The 18,625-nt window shown below is 44.7% G+C and overlaps 1 protein-coding gene across 2 annotated transcripts in view; it reads left to right on the top strand.

Moving 5' to 3' along the window:
• Positions 1-18,375, top strand: part of prickle2b (prickle homolog 2b) — a 94,435-nt gene extending 76,060 nt beyond the window's left edge. For both annotated transcript variants that reach the window (XM_073467392.1, XM_073467393.1), the window contains 7 exons: positions 5,310-5,493; positions 10,598-10,711; positions 11,880-12,017; positions 13,754-13,957; positions 14,512-14,698; positions 15,753-16,637; positions 16,793-18,375. In XM_073467392.1, coding sequence (XP_073323493.1) covers positions 5,310-5,493; positions 10,598-10,711; positions 11,880-12,017; positions 13,754-13,957; positions 14,512-14,698; positions 15,753-16,637; positions 16,793-17,745 — 2,665 coding nt within the window. In that variant the 3' untranslated portion in view covers positions 17,746-18,375. The remainder of the gene's footprint in view (positions 1-5,309; positions 5,494-10,597; positions 10,712-11,879; positions 12,018-13,753; positions 13,958-14,511; positions 14,699-15,752; positions 16,638-16,792) is intronic.
• The last annotated feature ends 250 nt before the right edge of the window (positions 18,376-18,625 follow it).

Here is an 18,625-nt window from a genome sequence, read left to right as displayed (position 1 = left end):
TTTATTCCCCCCTCAAATTCAGCTTGTTTCATGGTGTTTCTCCGGTTATTTTCTTGTCCTTACTTGAATTTTCCTTGCTAAAAAAAGGCTCTAATTATTTCCTGGAGTTGTTTCAAACTGCATTGGAAACAAGTGTCATAATCGCAGCTCCAAGGCAGTTTTTAAGGAGAACATTACAAGACTCAATGCAGGCTAATTGACCCATTTTAGAGGGCAACTTTTGAGCAGTGTAAAGGGTCACTGGATTAGCACATGAATGGACTGATGGGGGAGTGATGAATAATGTGGCTTCAGCAGCTGGCTGCAGTGTCATTGGGCTCCTCAGGTCTGATGAGAGCAGTCCAAACATTAACTGAGCTGAGAGGAGCCTAAAGACAGGGTCAACATTATTTCTGACACCCGCAACTGACTCTGGAAATGAAAACAGTTGCTGCATTTTCCCCTCCGACACTCAGTCAACATAATATTCCGAGAAAAAATCCCAGAAGGACGGGCAGATCTGTTGAGACATTTTCTCCTAAATCCTTTTAATATATGTTGTTGTTTAACAGCTTCACTAATGACCTGGCTCTGTGTTGCCAGTGTCTGTATGGTCTCAGGTCTGTTCTGAGGTTGTCTTGGAAGCATGTCCCTTCCATGACTCCCTCTGCTCCCATCCAAAGTAGTGTCACTTTATGGGAGAAGTCAAAGCTGAATGAATAAGTAATGTGATCCAGTGTCAAGTACAGTATGGCCTGGCTGCAGCTGAAAAGAGTCTCAGTGTGATGTAACATACACATCTCTCGCTCTCCTTTTTGCCTCCTATTTCCCCTCACAAATCCTGAACCACTCAATTCTTAAAGAGTGGGAGAGAGCAAAGGGGAAACTGTGATACTTTTTATTGCTTTTTCAGGTAGCTCAACAGGAGCGGGTAGAAAAAAGCCCTGCCTTATTTTCAAAGCTAAAACTAAATATCTATTTGCTGCAACTGCATCTCACATGTCTTAAAGTGCACTATTAAAGGGGCAGTCCAGTGATTTTGTGTTATACTTCCACAAAGTTGGGGGGTCACAATATAAAGGATAAAACAAGAATAATTCAAACTGAAGCAGTCGAGGCAGAGATGTCCCAAATTTTGGGGGTAATATGGACCAAGCTCCAAAAACACTACATTTCCCATTATGAAACCAAAGAGCATCTAAAGCCCCTTTTTTAACATTACCACCTTGAACAGGTTGTGTGAAAGGGACTACAGATTAGAACTGCCGTCTCCTAAATACACACTCTTCAGGTCCAATCTTAGTTGACCATGATGACATCATCAGGGTTAATATTATTTTTTTTTTTTTACAGAATTGGAAATTTTCCCCTAGTGCCACAGAAGACATTACAGATCTTTGTTTACAATTAAACTCCATGCGTACAATACTTAAAGCATCTCGGGAGCTGTCATTGTTGAATGCTAAAAAACTAGTCGTATACATTATTGTTCATTCCACCAGAAAAAAAAGTCATCATCAGGTTGCTAGTGGACCAAAGTCTAGTGTTAAAGAGGGCAGGACTTTGCCTGGCTGTAATTTGTTATGACAGGTGGATGCGGGCCTAATCTCTGTCCTCGGGAACACGATGCATCTGGTTCTCACTAATTGGCCACTAATGTAAAACGTCTTTGTCGAGCCTGATTCTTGTCGGGAACACCTCCAGTCATGTCTAACTGTGATTAACTCCTAATGGCTCTGAGGTCCGTTGCAGCGCTGCGTATCTACAAATACCGTCTTTGCTTGTATGTTGATCATTTGTGAAAGCGGGGATATTCGTCCAAGCCCCCGAAAATTGCAACAGCTTCAAAACACTGAACGGAAATGTTGTAATCACCAAACAAAAGGAGAAAGGGGTCTGTCCTCGTCTTCCCCCACTTCATCCAGAGAAAACAAAAGCAGCGGCATGAAAAAAGAAGACATGACTTGGCTGCAGTCTGCACCCAGCTGTTCTCTCCTCTGTGCTCTCCTCCCTTGTCATCCAAGCTCTGCTGTTTGTGCAGAGCTTCCATTTAAAGATGGGATTTTAATCTGGCCATCTTGAGAGTGATGCCATGGAAAAGTTGCAGCGGTTTTTGGGAGAAGCTCAAGAATGAGAGTGGAATGAGACTTCAGACTTTACTGAAGGCTTTACTTCCTCTTGGATACAGTTGAGTCAGATGGTTTTCTAAAGCCTGAGTTGAATAGAGTCCTCTGCCCTTATTCCCAACTGTGGTGTTAGGTTTACAACCCCTAGCCCTAATTATTGCCTTGCAAAGATCATTTCTATGAGTCGACCTTTGCTTTGCTTTAGTCAGATGTTAAATTCAAACAGAGTTTTAAGACGGCTTGCTTTGGCCAATCTTGTGACCACACCTGCTGAAGATCTTGCAGTATTGACCTAAAACAACTGGAGCAACTCTTTGTAACTGTCAGGGGGGTCTATCAGACAAGTTACTTATTAAAACCACCCGTTGCCTCGGTTACAGGTCTAATCTAGAGGAGCAGGATGATGATAATTAACCCGAAGCGGTGAATCATTGCCCACTGACATCATGGTCACTGGGATTACTCTCTAACAACACAACCCCCAGGTCTTTAACAAACCTCAGACTCCAACTGACCAATGGCACAGCAGCGTTTACATCTCCCAGGAGATTAAAAGGCCAATCATATTTGAACAAGGAGCACGCTTTTTTAACTTCCCTCTCTTTACCTTGGAGTCATTTATGAGGCGTCACTGATGCACTTGGCTTGTTTTACCAAGGTCCCCAAATCTCTCCTAATTGAAATCATGTAGATTACAAGGGGAAGCTCGGGGATTAAGTTTCAGCGGAGGGGAAATCCCAGGCATGTGCATGAAGCGTGTCGTAAATCATGAGGATAGAAGGGGAGGGAAGGAGCAACAAACCCCCTGTAGGCCTACAGTATCTCTGCCAGCGCCGATCAGATGTTTGCCAGGTGAATCACTGGAGGAAGGTCTTCATCACACATCTGGACTGGGAGATCAGGTTAGAGACATGTTTGCCCAAAGGTCATGAGCTTCTCTGCCTCCAGATTGAACTCCTCAGAGACTGCATAGGCAGTGATGGGGCAGGGACATTGCGATGCGTCCTCTCAGAAGGAATGCGGTGTGAAATGCTTTCCTTCAGCTCCAGCTATTTGTATAATCTTATCTCCAAGTCCCCCCCAAGGCAGAAATAACTGCTAACCAACAAGATTGGAAGAGGTGTCCAAACCTGCTTAATCCTTTTTGTCTTTACTTTTGTTGCCGTTGCCTTTCGCTTTCAATCATCATCCTCACTCAGAGTGCGTGTTTCTGTAGATGCATGCATTTTTGTACGTGTAAACCAGTTAATCAGTCTTAAATTAGTCATGATGGTGACGATGCTGGGCTGTAATGAGGCAAGCTGTGTCGCCCCCGGCTATAGCATCCTGCCGCTGGGACACCCTTCTGCCAGTCTGACAGCTACTTGATGACTTTGTCTCCTTGAGCTGCAGCACTACTCTGTTTATCATACCCATCAATATTCATGCCGATCATATCAAGCCACTTCGCGTGTTTTGTTAATATTTATGGAGTCAGTTTGTAAAGCCCGTGGCTCGCCCTTCCAAAATGACAGCAGAAGCTGCTGAGGTCTGCCTCTCCGCTCCGGGCTGTGTTGAAAGCAGGAGCTGACAGTAATAGGCTGTTAGGCTCCAGGCGGATGGCGAGGAATCTCAAGTGGTGACGGAGAATCCGTCCAACGTCCGACCTATATATTTGTATGTTTTCTTTTTAGGGATTACATGTCATATGACCAGTTGTGGTATGTCAGTGGGATGTTTTACTTTGAGAGCTGCAGTTTTTCCAGTGTCCATTCTATCACCAAAATCCATCAGCGTTAAGCCACGTAGACTGAAGTGCTTTGTTAACCAAGACTCAAGACTGGGACAAGAAGTGCTTCTTTGAGCCGCAGACAAGGTGAGACTTGGCCAGCTCTCCACATGGTGCTGTCTGCGCTCCAAGCACTTTACACTAACAGATCCTCGGCCAGCCAAGCTGTCAGTCTGTCAAACAGTGTCCTGAGTGTCCTTAAGCTCCTCCGTAGGGCTGTCTGTCAGACAGGCAGGCGTCCGTCTGGGAAGGTAATGGGATTGTCTCCCTGGTTTGGCCGCCTGAGGGGCAGCAAGGGTTAGTGGGATGCAACCTTCAGGCCACCCAGAGTTTCCTCTTCATGCAGGGACTTAGAGCTGTCAAGGACACGAGACTCTGTTTGTACACAGTGTCTTCACCCTTTGGATTCATGTAGAGATATATGCTGAAAGTGGCTTATGTTTTTTTTTTTAAATATGGTCTGCTTTTCGTGAGACATTGCAGTTCTGTGTCATTCTCCGAGCAATCATTCATGACAGTAAATCCCAATATTTTGTAAGACAACACTCCAGAATAGTTGTTAGTCCATGAAGTATAACAACACTTTATTACTCTCTGGACAAGGCTCAAGATGAAAGCTAGCAGGAGGAGTGTCGGCGTCAAACACTCCCAACTCACACATGGATACTTTCCATTTTACAGCTGGGTGGGTCCGCTTGACTAATGAGAGTGGAGCACTGTCCTGGCTAAGCATCTGCTAGTGTTTCTCGCTAACCTTGCACACAGGGAAGTGTGTGTTTGGCGTGCATGTTTGTGAGTCTGTACAGTACTGCTTTCCATCACTGTCACTAGTTGTATTCTGCTAATTTCCATACCCTGTTTGTGATTATGTCCTTGTTCTCGGTACCCTGGAGGATTGTTGAGCATTGTGCTTGTACCCACATTTTACAGTGAGAGCTGCAGTGGGAAGCCTTGAACTTTGAACTGTGTGAAGTTCACATCGTTTGGGTAGAGGGTCTGCAAACATGCAAAGGCTCCATGCGGCTTTGAGCAAAAGTCAAGACTTTCACAGAATCTTTAGGGAGGCCTTACTGTGCCTACAAGTAATTAGGTAGGGTGACGCATTTAACCTTTTTTTACAGGTTGTCTGAGGTTACCTATGAAAGAAGTAATTTGTGTTATTTTTATTTTCTGTGATTAATGGCAGGCTTCAGAGGCCCAAACAGCAGCGCAGTATGACGTCTTGTTTCTGCTGAAACCCTATAGCCCCCAAAGTAGTTCTATTTACAGAGTGATTTATTAAACTGGGTGTTTTCACCTTAATGGCGGTGTATTCTGAGTTAAAATGTACAAAAGATGATTTCAAACCACAAAACTGCTGCTATCCTTTCTAATCTGAGGCTACATGTGACACATGGCTTGACAGGTGTTCTTTGTCTTGTGTTTGTCCACGGTAGGAAGATCTGTGTGCACTGTAAGTGTCGTCGTGAGGAGCATGCAGTGACAGCCATGCCTGTAGAGATGGAGAAGACGGTCACCAAGCTGATGTACGACTTCCAGAGGAACTCGACCTCAGACGATGACTCCGGCTGTGCCCTGGAGGAGTACGCCTGGGTACCACCGGGACTCAAGCCCGAACAGGTATTGGCATGTTCCACATCACATCAACACTGGACCACACCAATGAGGTCTATGAGAAAGATCTGTATAATTGTACAGTTTTGTCAGCTGTTGTCAGTTATGCCTGACTGTAGACACGCCTAGTGACCGTTGGGCCTCATCCACTGAAGTTGCGGTTTGTCCACATCAGAAGCAATGACTGTCCACAGTGAAATTCCACAAAAGTCGAGAAATGGCTCAATCTAATCATTTGAGCCCACAGCTTTGTGCTATTTTTGTAAAGTGTCTTTCTTCTATTTACAAAGTATTGTTTGTTGTCCTAAAGTAGATCTTAAGACTAGAGTGCATTGGCACGTCAGGACTCTTAAAAATAGATCAAATGACAATGAGAGTCACATTTAAATCACAGTTAATAATAAGCTCACCATACGCATGACAATGTGAGTTCAGGGATTTAAACATTTAAAATTGACATTTTAGCACAGATGTTACAATTTCATACATTTACATACCTTCCAGTATGCTGTAAACCTTTTGTATAGTGTTGCAAAATATCGGCATAGGGTGCAACTGGTCAGTTATATCTCACCTTATGATGGCTCACCAGTTGTGCTGACTGCTCCTTCTGCAGGCTAATGGATAACGAGGATTGTGTGGCTCCAGCAGTCAAATTAATCTCCAATTCATTCCGCCTGCAAATATGTTAACAGCAGGTTTCACCACCCTCAGCACCGCTAAGCTAAGCCTACGTGATACACAAACGCATTAAATGGTTCCATGCATGTAGAAGAAAATCCTCTTTTACTATACTCGATTGCAGCGTAGGTGTGCACCAGAGGGAGGGTTTCCATTTGTATAGGACAATAGAAGCATTTATGGAAGCTGGTTTCATTTTGTTGATGAACTGAGCAATGAACAGTTCAATACAATGTTGGCACAGCCCCCCGTTTTCACCTGTGAGGACTGAGCAGAGCTATTTTTCATTCCCCTCCAGGGTCACACGTCTTACCCTGAAGTCAATTAGGTTCTCGTCTAGTGGTGATATGACCTCAGGAACAGTGAGGCCATAATGGAAACTCCATTGTGCAGTATCACACAAGCAGAATACTAAACAGCCCTGAAAATAACTATCTTAAATTTTGTGAAAACTGTCATATTTAAAAGCATTTCTAACAGCCTAGTTGAGAGGTGTCCATAGCTATAGCAATTTCCATTTTTTCCAACCTGACGTCCAAGTCATTCAAGCTGTGGAAACATGTTGTGTGACCTCTCACAGAAGAGCGGAAGTACGCCCGATGTGGGGCTTTTCAACACCGGGCCTTCCTCTCTACGAGGTAGAGACGGAGTGAGAATAGAGCAAGATGGTAAACACAAAGCTAATCTCCAGGATCTAAACTGTGGGTTTAGGTTTCCCCCGTAGGGAGCCGGTGCTCTGTATGAGCCTGCTGTTCAGCCAGCAGTGGTGTAAAGTCACCGCTCTGTAACGAGAGATTTCAGACTCGGACTGCTAATTCAATCAGATATATCTGAGGATTATGTGGGATAACTGAGCTCTTAGTTGGGACTGTTCAATTCTCCTGTGTGTGTTTCTGTCAACAATCGCTGAAATACAGACCCAATAAGAGAATGTGGATCTTTATTACCAAATACAGCCGTTGCTGAGTGTGTTGGAGATGTTATTGAGCTGCAGCGTGAGGGAGGGCCTGCCAATATTCTCTCTCCCACTGTCTCCTCTTGCTCTCTTCTCTCCATCCTTCTCAAATAAATTCTTGGACGTTGCCAAGTTACAGCTTGTCAAGGCCAAGTATGTTACTCAGCAGTGGCCTGTAACTGGTGTTTTTTTTTTGTTTTTTTATCATCACGTAGCAAGAGCCGCAGTCTCTGCTCAGCATCTACCAGGATCTGATTTTAATTTGCAGTCGAACATGAAGTGTTTTTTTTCAGATCGCTCACATGTGGAATATAAATTTCAGTTCAGTGTTATTCATGCAAACTCTAGAGGTCTTTCCATGTCCTGAAAGGGACCCACAGCTCTGATGTGGATAAATTAACTTTCAAACAACAAAGAGCCGGTCTGAAAGGGACCTGAGGCTAGCTTGACCTGCTCCAAAGTGGACCTGAGGACAATTAGAACCGTTCCCATCCGAGTTCAAGGACTCGGAGAACTGTCAGCCCCTGACCTGATTACAACCAGCAGCTGTGAATGAGAGATAAATGAAAAGGCTATAAAAAGAAAACTCAAGAGTTCTTTACACTCCACTAAATGATGATAGTTCAGATCAATTGAAAGTCAGTCAAACTCATTTTTAGCCATAATAGCACAGCTCAAACGATGGAAATGTTGAACCAGAGAAAAGTATCTCAACTTTTGGGTGGATGTGAAAGTACGGATGGCAAATATGACCTTATGATAATATTGCGATATTTTTGGGCTATATCGCGATACATGGTATATATTTTGATATTTTAAAGGTGCAGTATGTAAGAATTGGCCACATGTTGATTTCATACTCAAAACAAACAGGGGGCAGCATGTCACCAGAGTAACTGCTAGCTGCAGCTGCCGTTCCCTAGTTAGCTCAGTTAGACGTGTAGCTAGTGGTCCTTGGAATGCTGGGACTAGCAGGTAAGCATGCTAAAGTGAAATTATTATATATTGCACCAGTCTGTTAAGTTCAGAAAATGACATTAATTTACTGTAATGCCGCCCTTAAAGCCAGTAAATCTTCTGATCTTCCGACTTTTCTTCTAGCGCCACCGTGAGGTTGTTTAATGCTAATTAGCAAATGCATACACACCAAACTAAGATTTTTTCAACGGTGAACATTGAAAACCATAGCACTTATTGTAATTGTGCACATGTTAGCATGCTAATGTTAGCACGTAGCTTAAAGCGTGGCTATAGAACCTCACAGAGCTGCTAGCATAGCTGCAGACTCTTGTGAAAAGAGTCTACTGCATTTTAATTGTTTGGTATAGCCTATGTTTCATGCTTAATTAGCCCGTCCCGGGTCTTTTAACATTCAACCACATTCAATTTGCTCCCACAAGTGTGCTGACTGCCGTGTTGTCGAGCTGTGGGCGCTCGAACACAGCAGGGAAGACGTGAGAATAGCTGGACACAAAGTGAAAACACGGCCATTAAATTCGCTCACTTCGCTATGAAAACACCATCTTTCCCACCATGTTTGGCTGTAACTACCAGTGTTTTCTCAACAATATAATATCTGAGTCCACTAACCACTGTAAAGTGGCTCGCTGAGAGAATGTCAGGAGTGGTGCCTGGTGGTGTCTTTTCCTCTGGCTGTCTGGCCATTAACAGCAATAGAAACCAGCTGTGTGAAGCGATCACTCTTGTCACTCAGCTGCACAGTCCTACCATTTGCTTTAGCTTTTAAAAACACTCCTTTCAGTACAGTTCGAAATTCTGCCCTGTCTTTAGTTTCATCTGCTTTCGATTACAGTTATTATCACAAGCTGCTCCTCCTGGCTCTCGCTGCAACTGCGTCCATTACGTGCGTGTAGCGTGTGTGTCTGCATGTGTGTGTATCTGTCTTTAGATCTTTTCCTGGGGGCAATGTGCCTTTCACCTCCAGATTGTGACCCTGTTGTTGTTGGAAGCGTGTTTCGTAATTTATCATTAGCAGTGTGTGTGTGTGTGTGTGTGTGTGTGTGTGTGTGTGTGTGTGCGCGCGTGTGTGTGCTTGCATCTGGAAGCGTGGGCATAGGGGCTGTGTGATTTATCAGTGCTTGACCACAGTCGGTCTTTCATGGACTATCCTGAGATCCCCCCTGGCGTCCTGAGCCGTGCTCCTGGACACAGATCCGGTGTCCCTCGCCAACACCGGCGGAAGCCAACAAAAGCAAAGCAGAAGGATTTAGGTTACACTCTCAACAAGAGGCTCCTGCTATAAATTCACCCCAACAACAAACATGCTTGTTTTAGGCTTTAGGGAAACAGTCCTGATACAAAATGTGATTTCTTAAAGCAGCACAGTTTTAATTTTGGTCGCTACATACGATGCGTGTCTGCGTTATTCATGTTAATCTGTTTTTGTGTGACTGACTGTCACTGTTGTGTTATTGCCAAGGACAAAGCTGATGGCTTCTAGTCAGTAGATCCATTTAGTAGACAGATAGGTCATTAAGATTGGCCTGACCTAGTCAGCAGGTATCGATCATGTTGCCTCTCTTTACATTCCAAGTCTTCACTACGTGTTCGCCTGTATTGTTTTTGTTTCTTTGTGCCTTGTTCCGTTTTCTGCTTAGACTCTTTCTTTATTCGTCTCACATCTTCGTTATTTCCTCTCTCTTTATGTAACCTTTGTCCTCAAATCTCTCTTTAAGCCCTGTGGCTTTCGTGGTTTGCACCCCCTCCAGTCACACTTACACACAACTCCCTGACCTCTATTATACCTCGGCCCCCTGTTACAGTCTAATAAAAAAAAGAGTGCAATAAATAACGCGGCGATGACACTCATTGTCTGCAGAAGTAATGTAAGGAATGTCCACGTAATTTGGAACGGCCAGATTAGCATTAATCCTGCTGTCGCGCACATTCGTATGCATGCGTGAGTGTTAATCACTTGTTTTTTCATGAGTGTGTGTGTGTGTGTGAGTGTGTGCGTGAGTGTGTGGACATTTGACAGATCAGTAATACATTCCTGTGTCAGTGAGCAAAGATGGAGAGGTGAGGTTCCATTAACTCTCTGCTGGTGGGCCATAAATCAAAGTGATTTTAAGTGTGTGTGTGTGTGTGTGTGTGTGGATCCTGTTCATTTTGTCCGTTTTTAGTGTTGAGAGGATTAATTGACAGTGTTTTAATACTAATTTAATCGCCTTGGGTAATCAAGGTTTCACCTTCTTGGATTGAGTATTGTAGCAGTCTCATCTCATATTGTTAACCGTGTCCAGACAAAATAAGCAGTTGGAAGGTTGTAAGCGTATGGAAGCTCGTGATGGACTTTTATTTTGGAACATTTCATAGACAAAACAATCAATTAATCATCTTAACTGATAATAAAATAACATAAAAATGTATTTTTGGGTTTGTCAACTACTTTACACGTTGTAGGTATGTTGTTCTTCATCACTCTCTTCCTCTCCCGGTTCGTCTCTTGCTCAGGTTCATCAGTACTACAGCTCCCTGCCCGAGGACAAGGTGCCCTATGTGAACAGCCCAGGAGAGAAATACCGCATCAAACAGCTGCTCCATCAGCTCCCGCCCCATGACAATGAGGTGAGCATCCAAACTGACCCCTTCCCCCCACCGCCTCCATCCATCCATCTATCATCTATCTATCTTTCCCTCCCTCACTCCCCTCCTTCACTCCCCTCCTTCAGGGCAGTACAGAGATAAAAGGAGATAAGGGAAGAGACGGACAGAAAAAATTTGGGTCGGTCTTTTAAATAGGCAGAGATGAGATAGTGAGGTGTTGAGTGTGTAGCTGCCTATTTAAGCTCTTCACACAAATACGTCATCGCCACAATTAATCTGGATATATTAGTATGGCTGTCAAGAACATCACAAAGAATATTGGCATCGTTTGGCAGCCCCTCGCTAGCCTCATAATCAGAGTTGCCATCTTGGTTTAGTTCATTGTTCAGTGTCATCATCATGATAATCTGATGGATAATAAGCCAATATCTGCCTGAGAGGTGTCTCATTTTGTCCACTTCAGTATTGTCACTTTTATTGTCACTAAGAGTCGTTGACTCACGACAGCTCTGTGCCACTATTTTGCAGCAATCTGTCTGCAGCTATTTTCCCTGAATGTAGCTAGCTAGCTATGTAGCAAGATGAAGTCCGCTCCTGCCGACTAAGCTTTGTTTAGTTGAATGTTTCTCCAACTGGAGAAAAAGCTGCCAGTAAGCACAACACCAGACATATTTGAATCGATGTTAACAGTGATTCAGAGGTCTGTAACAAGGCTACTTTTTTGTTTTTTGGCATAATTCATTGGTTTTATTTTGCAGAAGATTTGATTGATTGTTTCCTCTTTTACTCCTGATTCCCGTAGCACAGATTCAGCTGATCTCAGCTTCTTGGAATCAAAAATGATAGAAATATTGAAATGTTGATAGAAAAATGACAGCATGTTTTTTTTCTTTCAGCATGTTCATCCTCCTGTAAAGCCATTTGGGAAACCCCTTGGCAGATATAACATCTTTATCATTTGTGACAGCGAGCACATAAAGTCATGATCAGAAAGTGCTAGCACAGTCGGACAGTTTTACTGACTTTCATTTCCTTTCGTCATGGCATCAGTTCCGAGGTTTGATGATGATATATGGATTTTAAAAAACACAGGCAATCGCCTTCAAATCTCTTTATCTGTGTAACAGATCAAACTTTACAAATGTATGTTGATGTGTGTGTGTGTGCGTGTGTGTGTCTGTCTGTCTAGGTACGCTACTGCAACAGTCTGGACGACGAGGAGAAGCGAGAACTGAAACTCTTCAGTAACCAAAGGAAACGGGATAACCTGGGCCGTGGGAACGTCCGGCCGTTCCCCGTGACGATGACTGGGGCGATCTGCGAACAGGTAGCTGACAAGCAATACAGGAAAAAAACATGATTTTTGTTGTTTTGTTCGTTTCCTTGAGTTATGACAAGATCAAAGATGATCTGAAAGAGGCCCATCGTTTCACTTCTAAATGCCATTTCTGCATCGCATCCCATGACAGGAGTGAATTAAGTGTGACAAGATCAAAGGTGCATCATGTGGCCGGTGGTATGAAAGCAGTGAGTCGTGTGACAGACATACCAAACAGCCTGCTGGCGTTTCAGGTCTTTGTTATGATGTACGAGAGGAGCTTCGTGTTGACATATAAAGGGCAGAGACACAATACACGTCTTCTTTTATGACAACCTTGTGACCTTGTACTTCTCACCCCAAAGCGTTGATCCGAAGAAGATCTTGAGCTGGCGGACATGTGTCTATGTTGTGTCTTATATTTCCCTTTTCCACAGCAGCTGTCGGACTCAACCAGTCACAGTCTGCGTTTGTCTTCAAACATAGCCTTATATAATCCCTCAGAGAACTTACATGCAAAACTGCTGTCCTGAAAATATTTCATCGCAGTGTCCCATTAATATTTAATGTATTGTATCTACATGTATTGTTATATTGGCCTTATGGGACTACAGAGTGCACTGAAGTGTTCTTTTAACCACAAACTAGTGCAACTTCAGCATCCGCTAGCCATTTGTTACTGTTATGTACAACAAGCAAAATGGAGCTTCTCTCTGTTGTGTGTGCCCCAGGTGTACAGCTGCTTTTCAGCTCGTGTTTCTCATTGGCTCAGCAGAAGCACACACAAACACACATACGTGAGGGAGCAGATTGTTGGGAGAGTGTGTATTGATTAAATTCCCCACCCCCCCTTTTGGCCTCTGTGCAGCAGTCGGCTTTGTGCCAGTTAGATAACCTGATTGTAACTCTCCCTCCATCGTCTCCATCTTCCCACCCCTCTAAATCTACTTTGCGTCCCTGACCTTTCCCCCCGTCTCCTTAGCGCTCCCTCTCGTTTATCTTTACGGTGTCTCTACCTTTACACCTCCACGCCAGCCTCGCTCTCCTTTTTATCCTCCCATACATCACTTAAATTTTATATCCCCCCTTTGCCCCACCAGCATCCTTCAACTTTCTCTCTGCCCTCCCTGGACACACATGCAAACACACCCTCGTGCTCTCACAAACAAGGGTTTGGTCCAGTGTTCATGCAAAATTGTGTTAAAGTCAGAAATGCACCGAGCCGATACACTGGATCAGTATCAGCACTGACCTGATTAAAGGTCCCAAGAAATGGACACTTGAACTTGAATACTCTTGACTCTTAGAAATCTTCAGTGGTGATCTCCTGTAGAGCTGAAACCTTTAATTGATCAATCAGTTGGTCATTTGAACCTTCCCATGTTACAGTTCCTCCTGATTTGTTTCTTCAAAGTTTCTGATTTGTGAGGATGTGCTGCCTTTGTTTGACATATCCGCTAGTAGACTAAATATGCTTGTGTTTGTGACTGTCAAAACTAGAAATGTATATAGAGAGGGGTTTACCATGCATGAAAGGTCCACCACTTGGCTACTGGGTGCCCAGGAGTACAGATTTGAGGTTGTACTATAAAAAGTAGCATAGAGTTGTTGCTGGGTATTAACCACTACCCTGAGTTCAGGAATCTGGAGAGAAGTAGGATCTTATCAGTAACATGTTATGATAGAATCGGCGTGGCTTCAACTTCTTCTCAAAACATTCTTCTTCTTCCTCCTTTTCTTTTTAGTGCGGAGGCCAGATAAACGGCGGCGACATTGCTGTGTTTGCGTCACGGGCAGGTCACAGCGTGTGTTGGCATCCAGCCTGCTTTGTGTGCAGCATGTGCAACGAGCTCCTGGTGGACCTCATCTACTTCTACCAGGACGGGAAGATCTACTGCGGCCGGCACCACGCAGAGAGGCTGAAGCCACGCTGCACCGCCTGTGATGAGGTAGACGCCCTGCACATGCCTGCACATGGATGATCATGTGTTAACAGACACACATGTCACCAACTTGAACATACTGTGCCTGTAATGTTAGACAGTGACAGTAGTGCTATTTATGAAGTATTTACCCACACAGATTTTTCACATATACATTCCTACATATGTAAACTGCTGTCACATGACGGTCACTGGCTTCCCAACACACGTTTTTTTCCAGTCTAATGGGGTCGCCTTTCAATCTCCCTGCCATTAGCACTGACTTACTCTCTCTGCAAATGGGTACAAGGACACTGTTAGTACTTTAAAAGCACCCCTGTGTTTTAACCGCAGCGTAATTAAAAGTAAAAGCACCATCTAGATTTCACCAAGTCCCCGCACACATTAGCCTCCTACACAAGTCGGTGACAAAGAGGATGATCTAAGAGGTGAAAGTGGTGCGTATGGGGGGGGGGGAGCCGAGCCTTTGTCTTGTCATTCAGCACAGTAATAACCCAACTGAGGTTGTACCTCAGAGGACGTGTGATAAACGATACTCTTTCTTATCTCTCCTTTCTTAGATCATCCTTGCCGATGAGTGCACCGAGGCAGAGGGCCGTCACTGGCACATGAAGCACTTCTGCTGTTTCGAGTGCGAGACTGTGCTGGGGGGCCAGCGCTACATCATGAAGGAGGGACGGCCCTACTGCTGCTCCTGCTTCGAGTCCCTCTACGCAGAGTACTGCGACTCCTGCGGGGAACATATTGGTATGCTTCCCCACCACCCTGCATCTATTAATGTTAATGCAAACATCATTAATCAGCAGCAGGTCATGCAAAGAAACCCTTAGAGAAAAAATTAATAATGCAGGATACATGTAGGAAGTTTAGTTTTTTCAAGGAGGGTGAAAAGGTGACCTAATCTTTTTTTTAAGTGAGGAACACAGAGGGATGAATGATGTCATCCATGGTCATGCATTCAAGGCAAGGGCACATAGCAGAGGGCCACAGAGGCCTCAGTTTACAGCGCACATAAACATGTGTAGTATATATCATGCACTTGAAACCAACTTGGGGCAAAGGCATGACTGTATCAAGTGACTTTTCAACCCCAGGATCTGTTTTTATCACAGACTCGTCCATCAAGTGTCAGTAAAATACAAATTTAAACATCTCACAACCTGTAGCGACTCCAACTGAGAGAAAACTGGGGTATTTTCCAGCGGGAAACCTTCACATTAGCGCTTCTTGGCCTCATGCCACCTCCTGTTAAACCTCTGCGTGTGTGTGTGTGTGTGTATGGATGTGTGTGTATCCCCCCAACAGGACACCCAGGTGTGATTTTGGCACATACCTCTCAACAAATTTGCTCTGTAATTATTTGTCAGACAGGATACAGAAAAATATTTGGCCCCAAAAAAACACAACTGATTATAAATTGAAACCACCAGAAAACATACTGGAACCAGATGGCAGCCATTAGCAAATAGCTGGTTTTCTTTCCCCCTGCAACAACTGCAAGCACACTCAAAATGCAATCTGTTTATACAATGCTGGGCAAGCTCTATAATGAGTTTTCCCCCAAGAGCAGTTAAGTTACAGCCCCCAGCTCCGTTTTCTCACTCAACAAGCAACTATGTAATGTGCTTCTATTTTCACATAAAACAGCATTTTAAATAAAGACATTTAGATTTTAATTTAGAGCTCTTTGATGAAGACATGCTGCTTTGAAGTTTAATTGTGCATTTGTACACAATCTGTCCCATGATCTGTCATTTTACATAAACCCTGTGGATTCATGTGGTGTTTATCTTTCTTGCAGGCATTGACCAAGGCCAGATGACATATGATGGGCAGCACTGGCACGCCACGGAGGGCTGTTTCTGTTGCGCCCGCTGCAAACGCTCTCTGTTGGGTCGGCCTTTCCTTCCCAAGCAGGGCCAGATCTTCTGCTCCCGCTCCTGCAGTCTGGGGGAGGAGCCCAACGGCTCTGATTCCTCTGATTCTGCCTTCCAAAGCGCTCGCTCCACCAGAGAGTCCAGACGCAGCTCCAAGACAGGAAAGTGTGGAGGAGGTGGGGGTGGAGGTCAGACTGAGAGATTTTCAGGGGAAGTGGACCCGCTGTCTTTACAAATGGATCTTCTGAGTCTCTCCAGCCAAACACCCAGTTTGACTCGCGAGCCACCTGCCTGGCAAGGCCAAGAGCAAGCAACAGATGACTATAATTATGAACCCCAATCGGACCCAACTGTCAACCATCCTACCCCTCTACAACTCCTCAGCCAGTGCAATGTCAGGACTGCCTATAACCCCACCTGCCCTGGACAGAACAATCAACAGCAGGATCACAGGATCAAGGAGAACGGAGGTTTGAAGAGACCACCCATCTCCGCCATGAAGGGCCAATCGCTCAATGAGACGTGGTTCCAGCAGCCAGTTCCTGAGGAGTACTATCCTCCCAAACTGAGGAACCAAAAGAGCTTCACGGAGGTGTCCCATTGTTCTCAGCACCACAACGGCTTCTCCTCTGACAAGCGCTCGATCAGTTTGCACGGCTTTCAGAGGGACAGAGATGTGGGGCCTCCGGCGACCCAGGTGGCAAGAAGCAGAAACCCCATCAATGCACTTAACTTCACTGAGCAACTGACTCCTCTGGAGCAGACCCCGAGAGGATCCATGGAGTCACTGGCCCTGTCCAATGCTACAGGTGGGTACAGTAGCGGTCGATAGACCTCTGCTTGGCCTTGTCCAAGTATTTTTGGTACTACTCATCACAACTTTTGTTACCTAAAATTCAATGCGATTTAAAATAAATGAATAAAAGGCTTAGTTAAGACTAAATTTAATTCTGTTTTCCTGCAGGTAACTCAGCAGATGGAGGAGGAAAGCGTCAGGAGCACCTTTCTCGTTTCTCCATGCCAGACCTGAGCAAAGACTCTGGAATGAACGTTTCAGAGAAAAGTAACATGGACACCCTCAACTCCTCATTGCAGTTTCGTAGCTCTGACTCCATTCACAGCCTCACTGCCGGTCAGCCCTACATGGAAATGGAGCCTCCCAGGTCCGCCCCGTACCAGTTGCAGTACTGCGACCCCTCTGCCATGGGTGTGGGTATGGGTATGAACCATTTACCACCTGGCTTCACCTTCCAGGAGGAGGATAGGGTGAGTTTGGTTAGCAGCGCCAACGCTGCCCGCTTGCCACCCATCAGTGAGCGCAGGGTGGGTAGTGTCAGTGGTGGAGGTGGAAGGAGAGCAAGTGTCCGGATAGATGCTCCAGAGGACACTCCCCAGAGGCGTCGGCACCACCACCACCGCTCCCGGAGATCACGTCGATCCCGTTCAGAGAACGCTCTCAACTTGGTGGCAGAGCGCAGAACGAGACCTCAAGAACGACCACAGCTGCGTGTCCGTGAGGATTATGACCGTTTCCCGCCGCCAAGGAGTGCCAGGGACCAGTTTGGAATAGGAGGTGGAGGGGGAAGATACCAGCCCCAACCCTTCAGACAGTGCCCCAGGACCACTTCAGACCTGACTCTACAGAATCCGGGGGCTGGCCGACGCACTGGCTTGAACCAATACTCCTGGGATGATTATGATGACGACGACTGGTGCTCCACCTGCTCGTCTTCCTCCGAATCAGAGGATGAAGGGTACTTTCTGGGCGAGCCAATCCCAAGACCCATCCAGATGCGCTACCTCAGCAACCAGGAGCTTGTCCATAAGTACAACAACGCAGGGATGGGCGGACCCAACCGCAGCGGGCAGCTACACACCCGCAAACGCAGAAAAAGCAAGAATTGCATCATCTCATAACATCCTGAGTCTTGGAACAGCAAATGACTCTTTGTCCAGCTTGTGTACACTAACATCCGCCATCTGGAACGAAAAATAAATAAAACTCACAGTCCATTTATTCAGTATTGTTGAGTGTTGAATATCAAGTGATTGAAAGTCAGTGATGAATTACAGTTGGTAAACAGTGAAAAAGCAACAGTGTTTGCATGTTTGTTCATTTTAATGTTTCGGAATATCTCCTGAGTATTAAGGCTAACAGTTACATCAAGTCACAACGTTAACAAAAGCTGATGTGCAATTTTCTCATGACTTCATTCCCATGCAGCAAACAAGTGTGCAAGGTAGTCGGTTTGGTACAGTTTAGCTTTTTCATGCAATGTGATTTAGACATAGGATATACTGTACTATTGTATTCAGTTAATAGTATGTACATAGATAAATGAATTAATAATTTCACTTAAGTTAAGGAAGTGTGTGTAAATATGGTTGTAAATGAGGCCTCACATATTTTTATATTTTGTATGGATAGAATCATTTATGTATTAAATATCTATAATGTAGAGATAGAAAATGGCAAAAACAACATATGCATGTTTTATTTGGCTGACCTGATCCTGCATTTGGAATAAAGGAGTATTTCAGTGAGTATTATGATTGACGGCTGGTGTTTCTCTCCGGAGAGTGGCAACATGTGTGCGCAAGTGTTGCGTGACTTCTTGCCTACCAGTCACCTTCTCCATCTGTTTAATGCATAAATGAATGACAATGTGGTGTAGAGGTTGATTAGAGAGTCACCCTCCACTGGATACACGATAATGGGTGCCGTCACATTCAAACACACAGGGCTCCATTGTCCTGGAAACAGATGCCACTGAAGTTCTGGTTTATTGCATCAGCC

Source organism: Pagrus major, chromosome 6 (assembly GCF_040436345.1).
Source record: "Pagrus major chromosome 6, Pma_NU_1.0".
NCBI lineage: Eukaryota > Metazoa > Chordata > Actinopteri > Spariformes > Sparidae > Pagrus > Pagrus major.
This window is presented reverse-complemented; position numbering and strand designations above follow the sequence as displayed.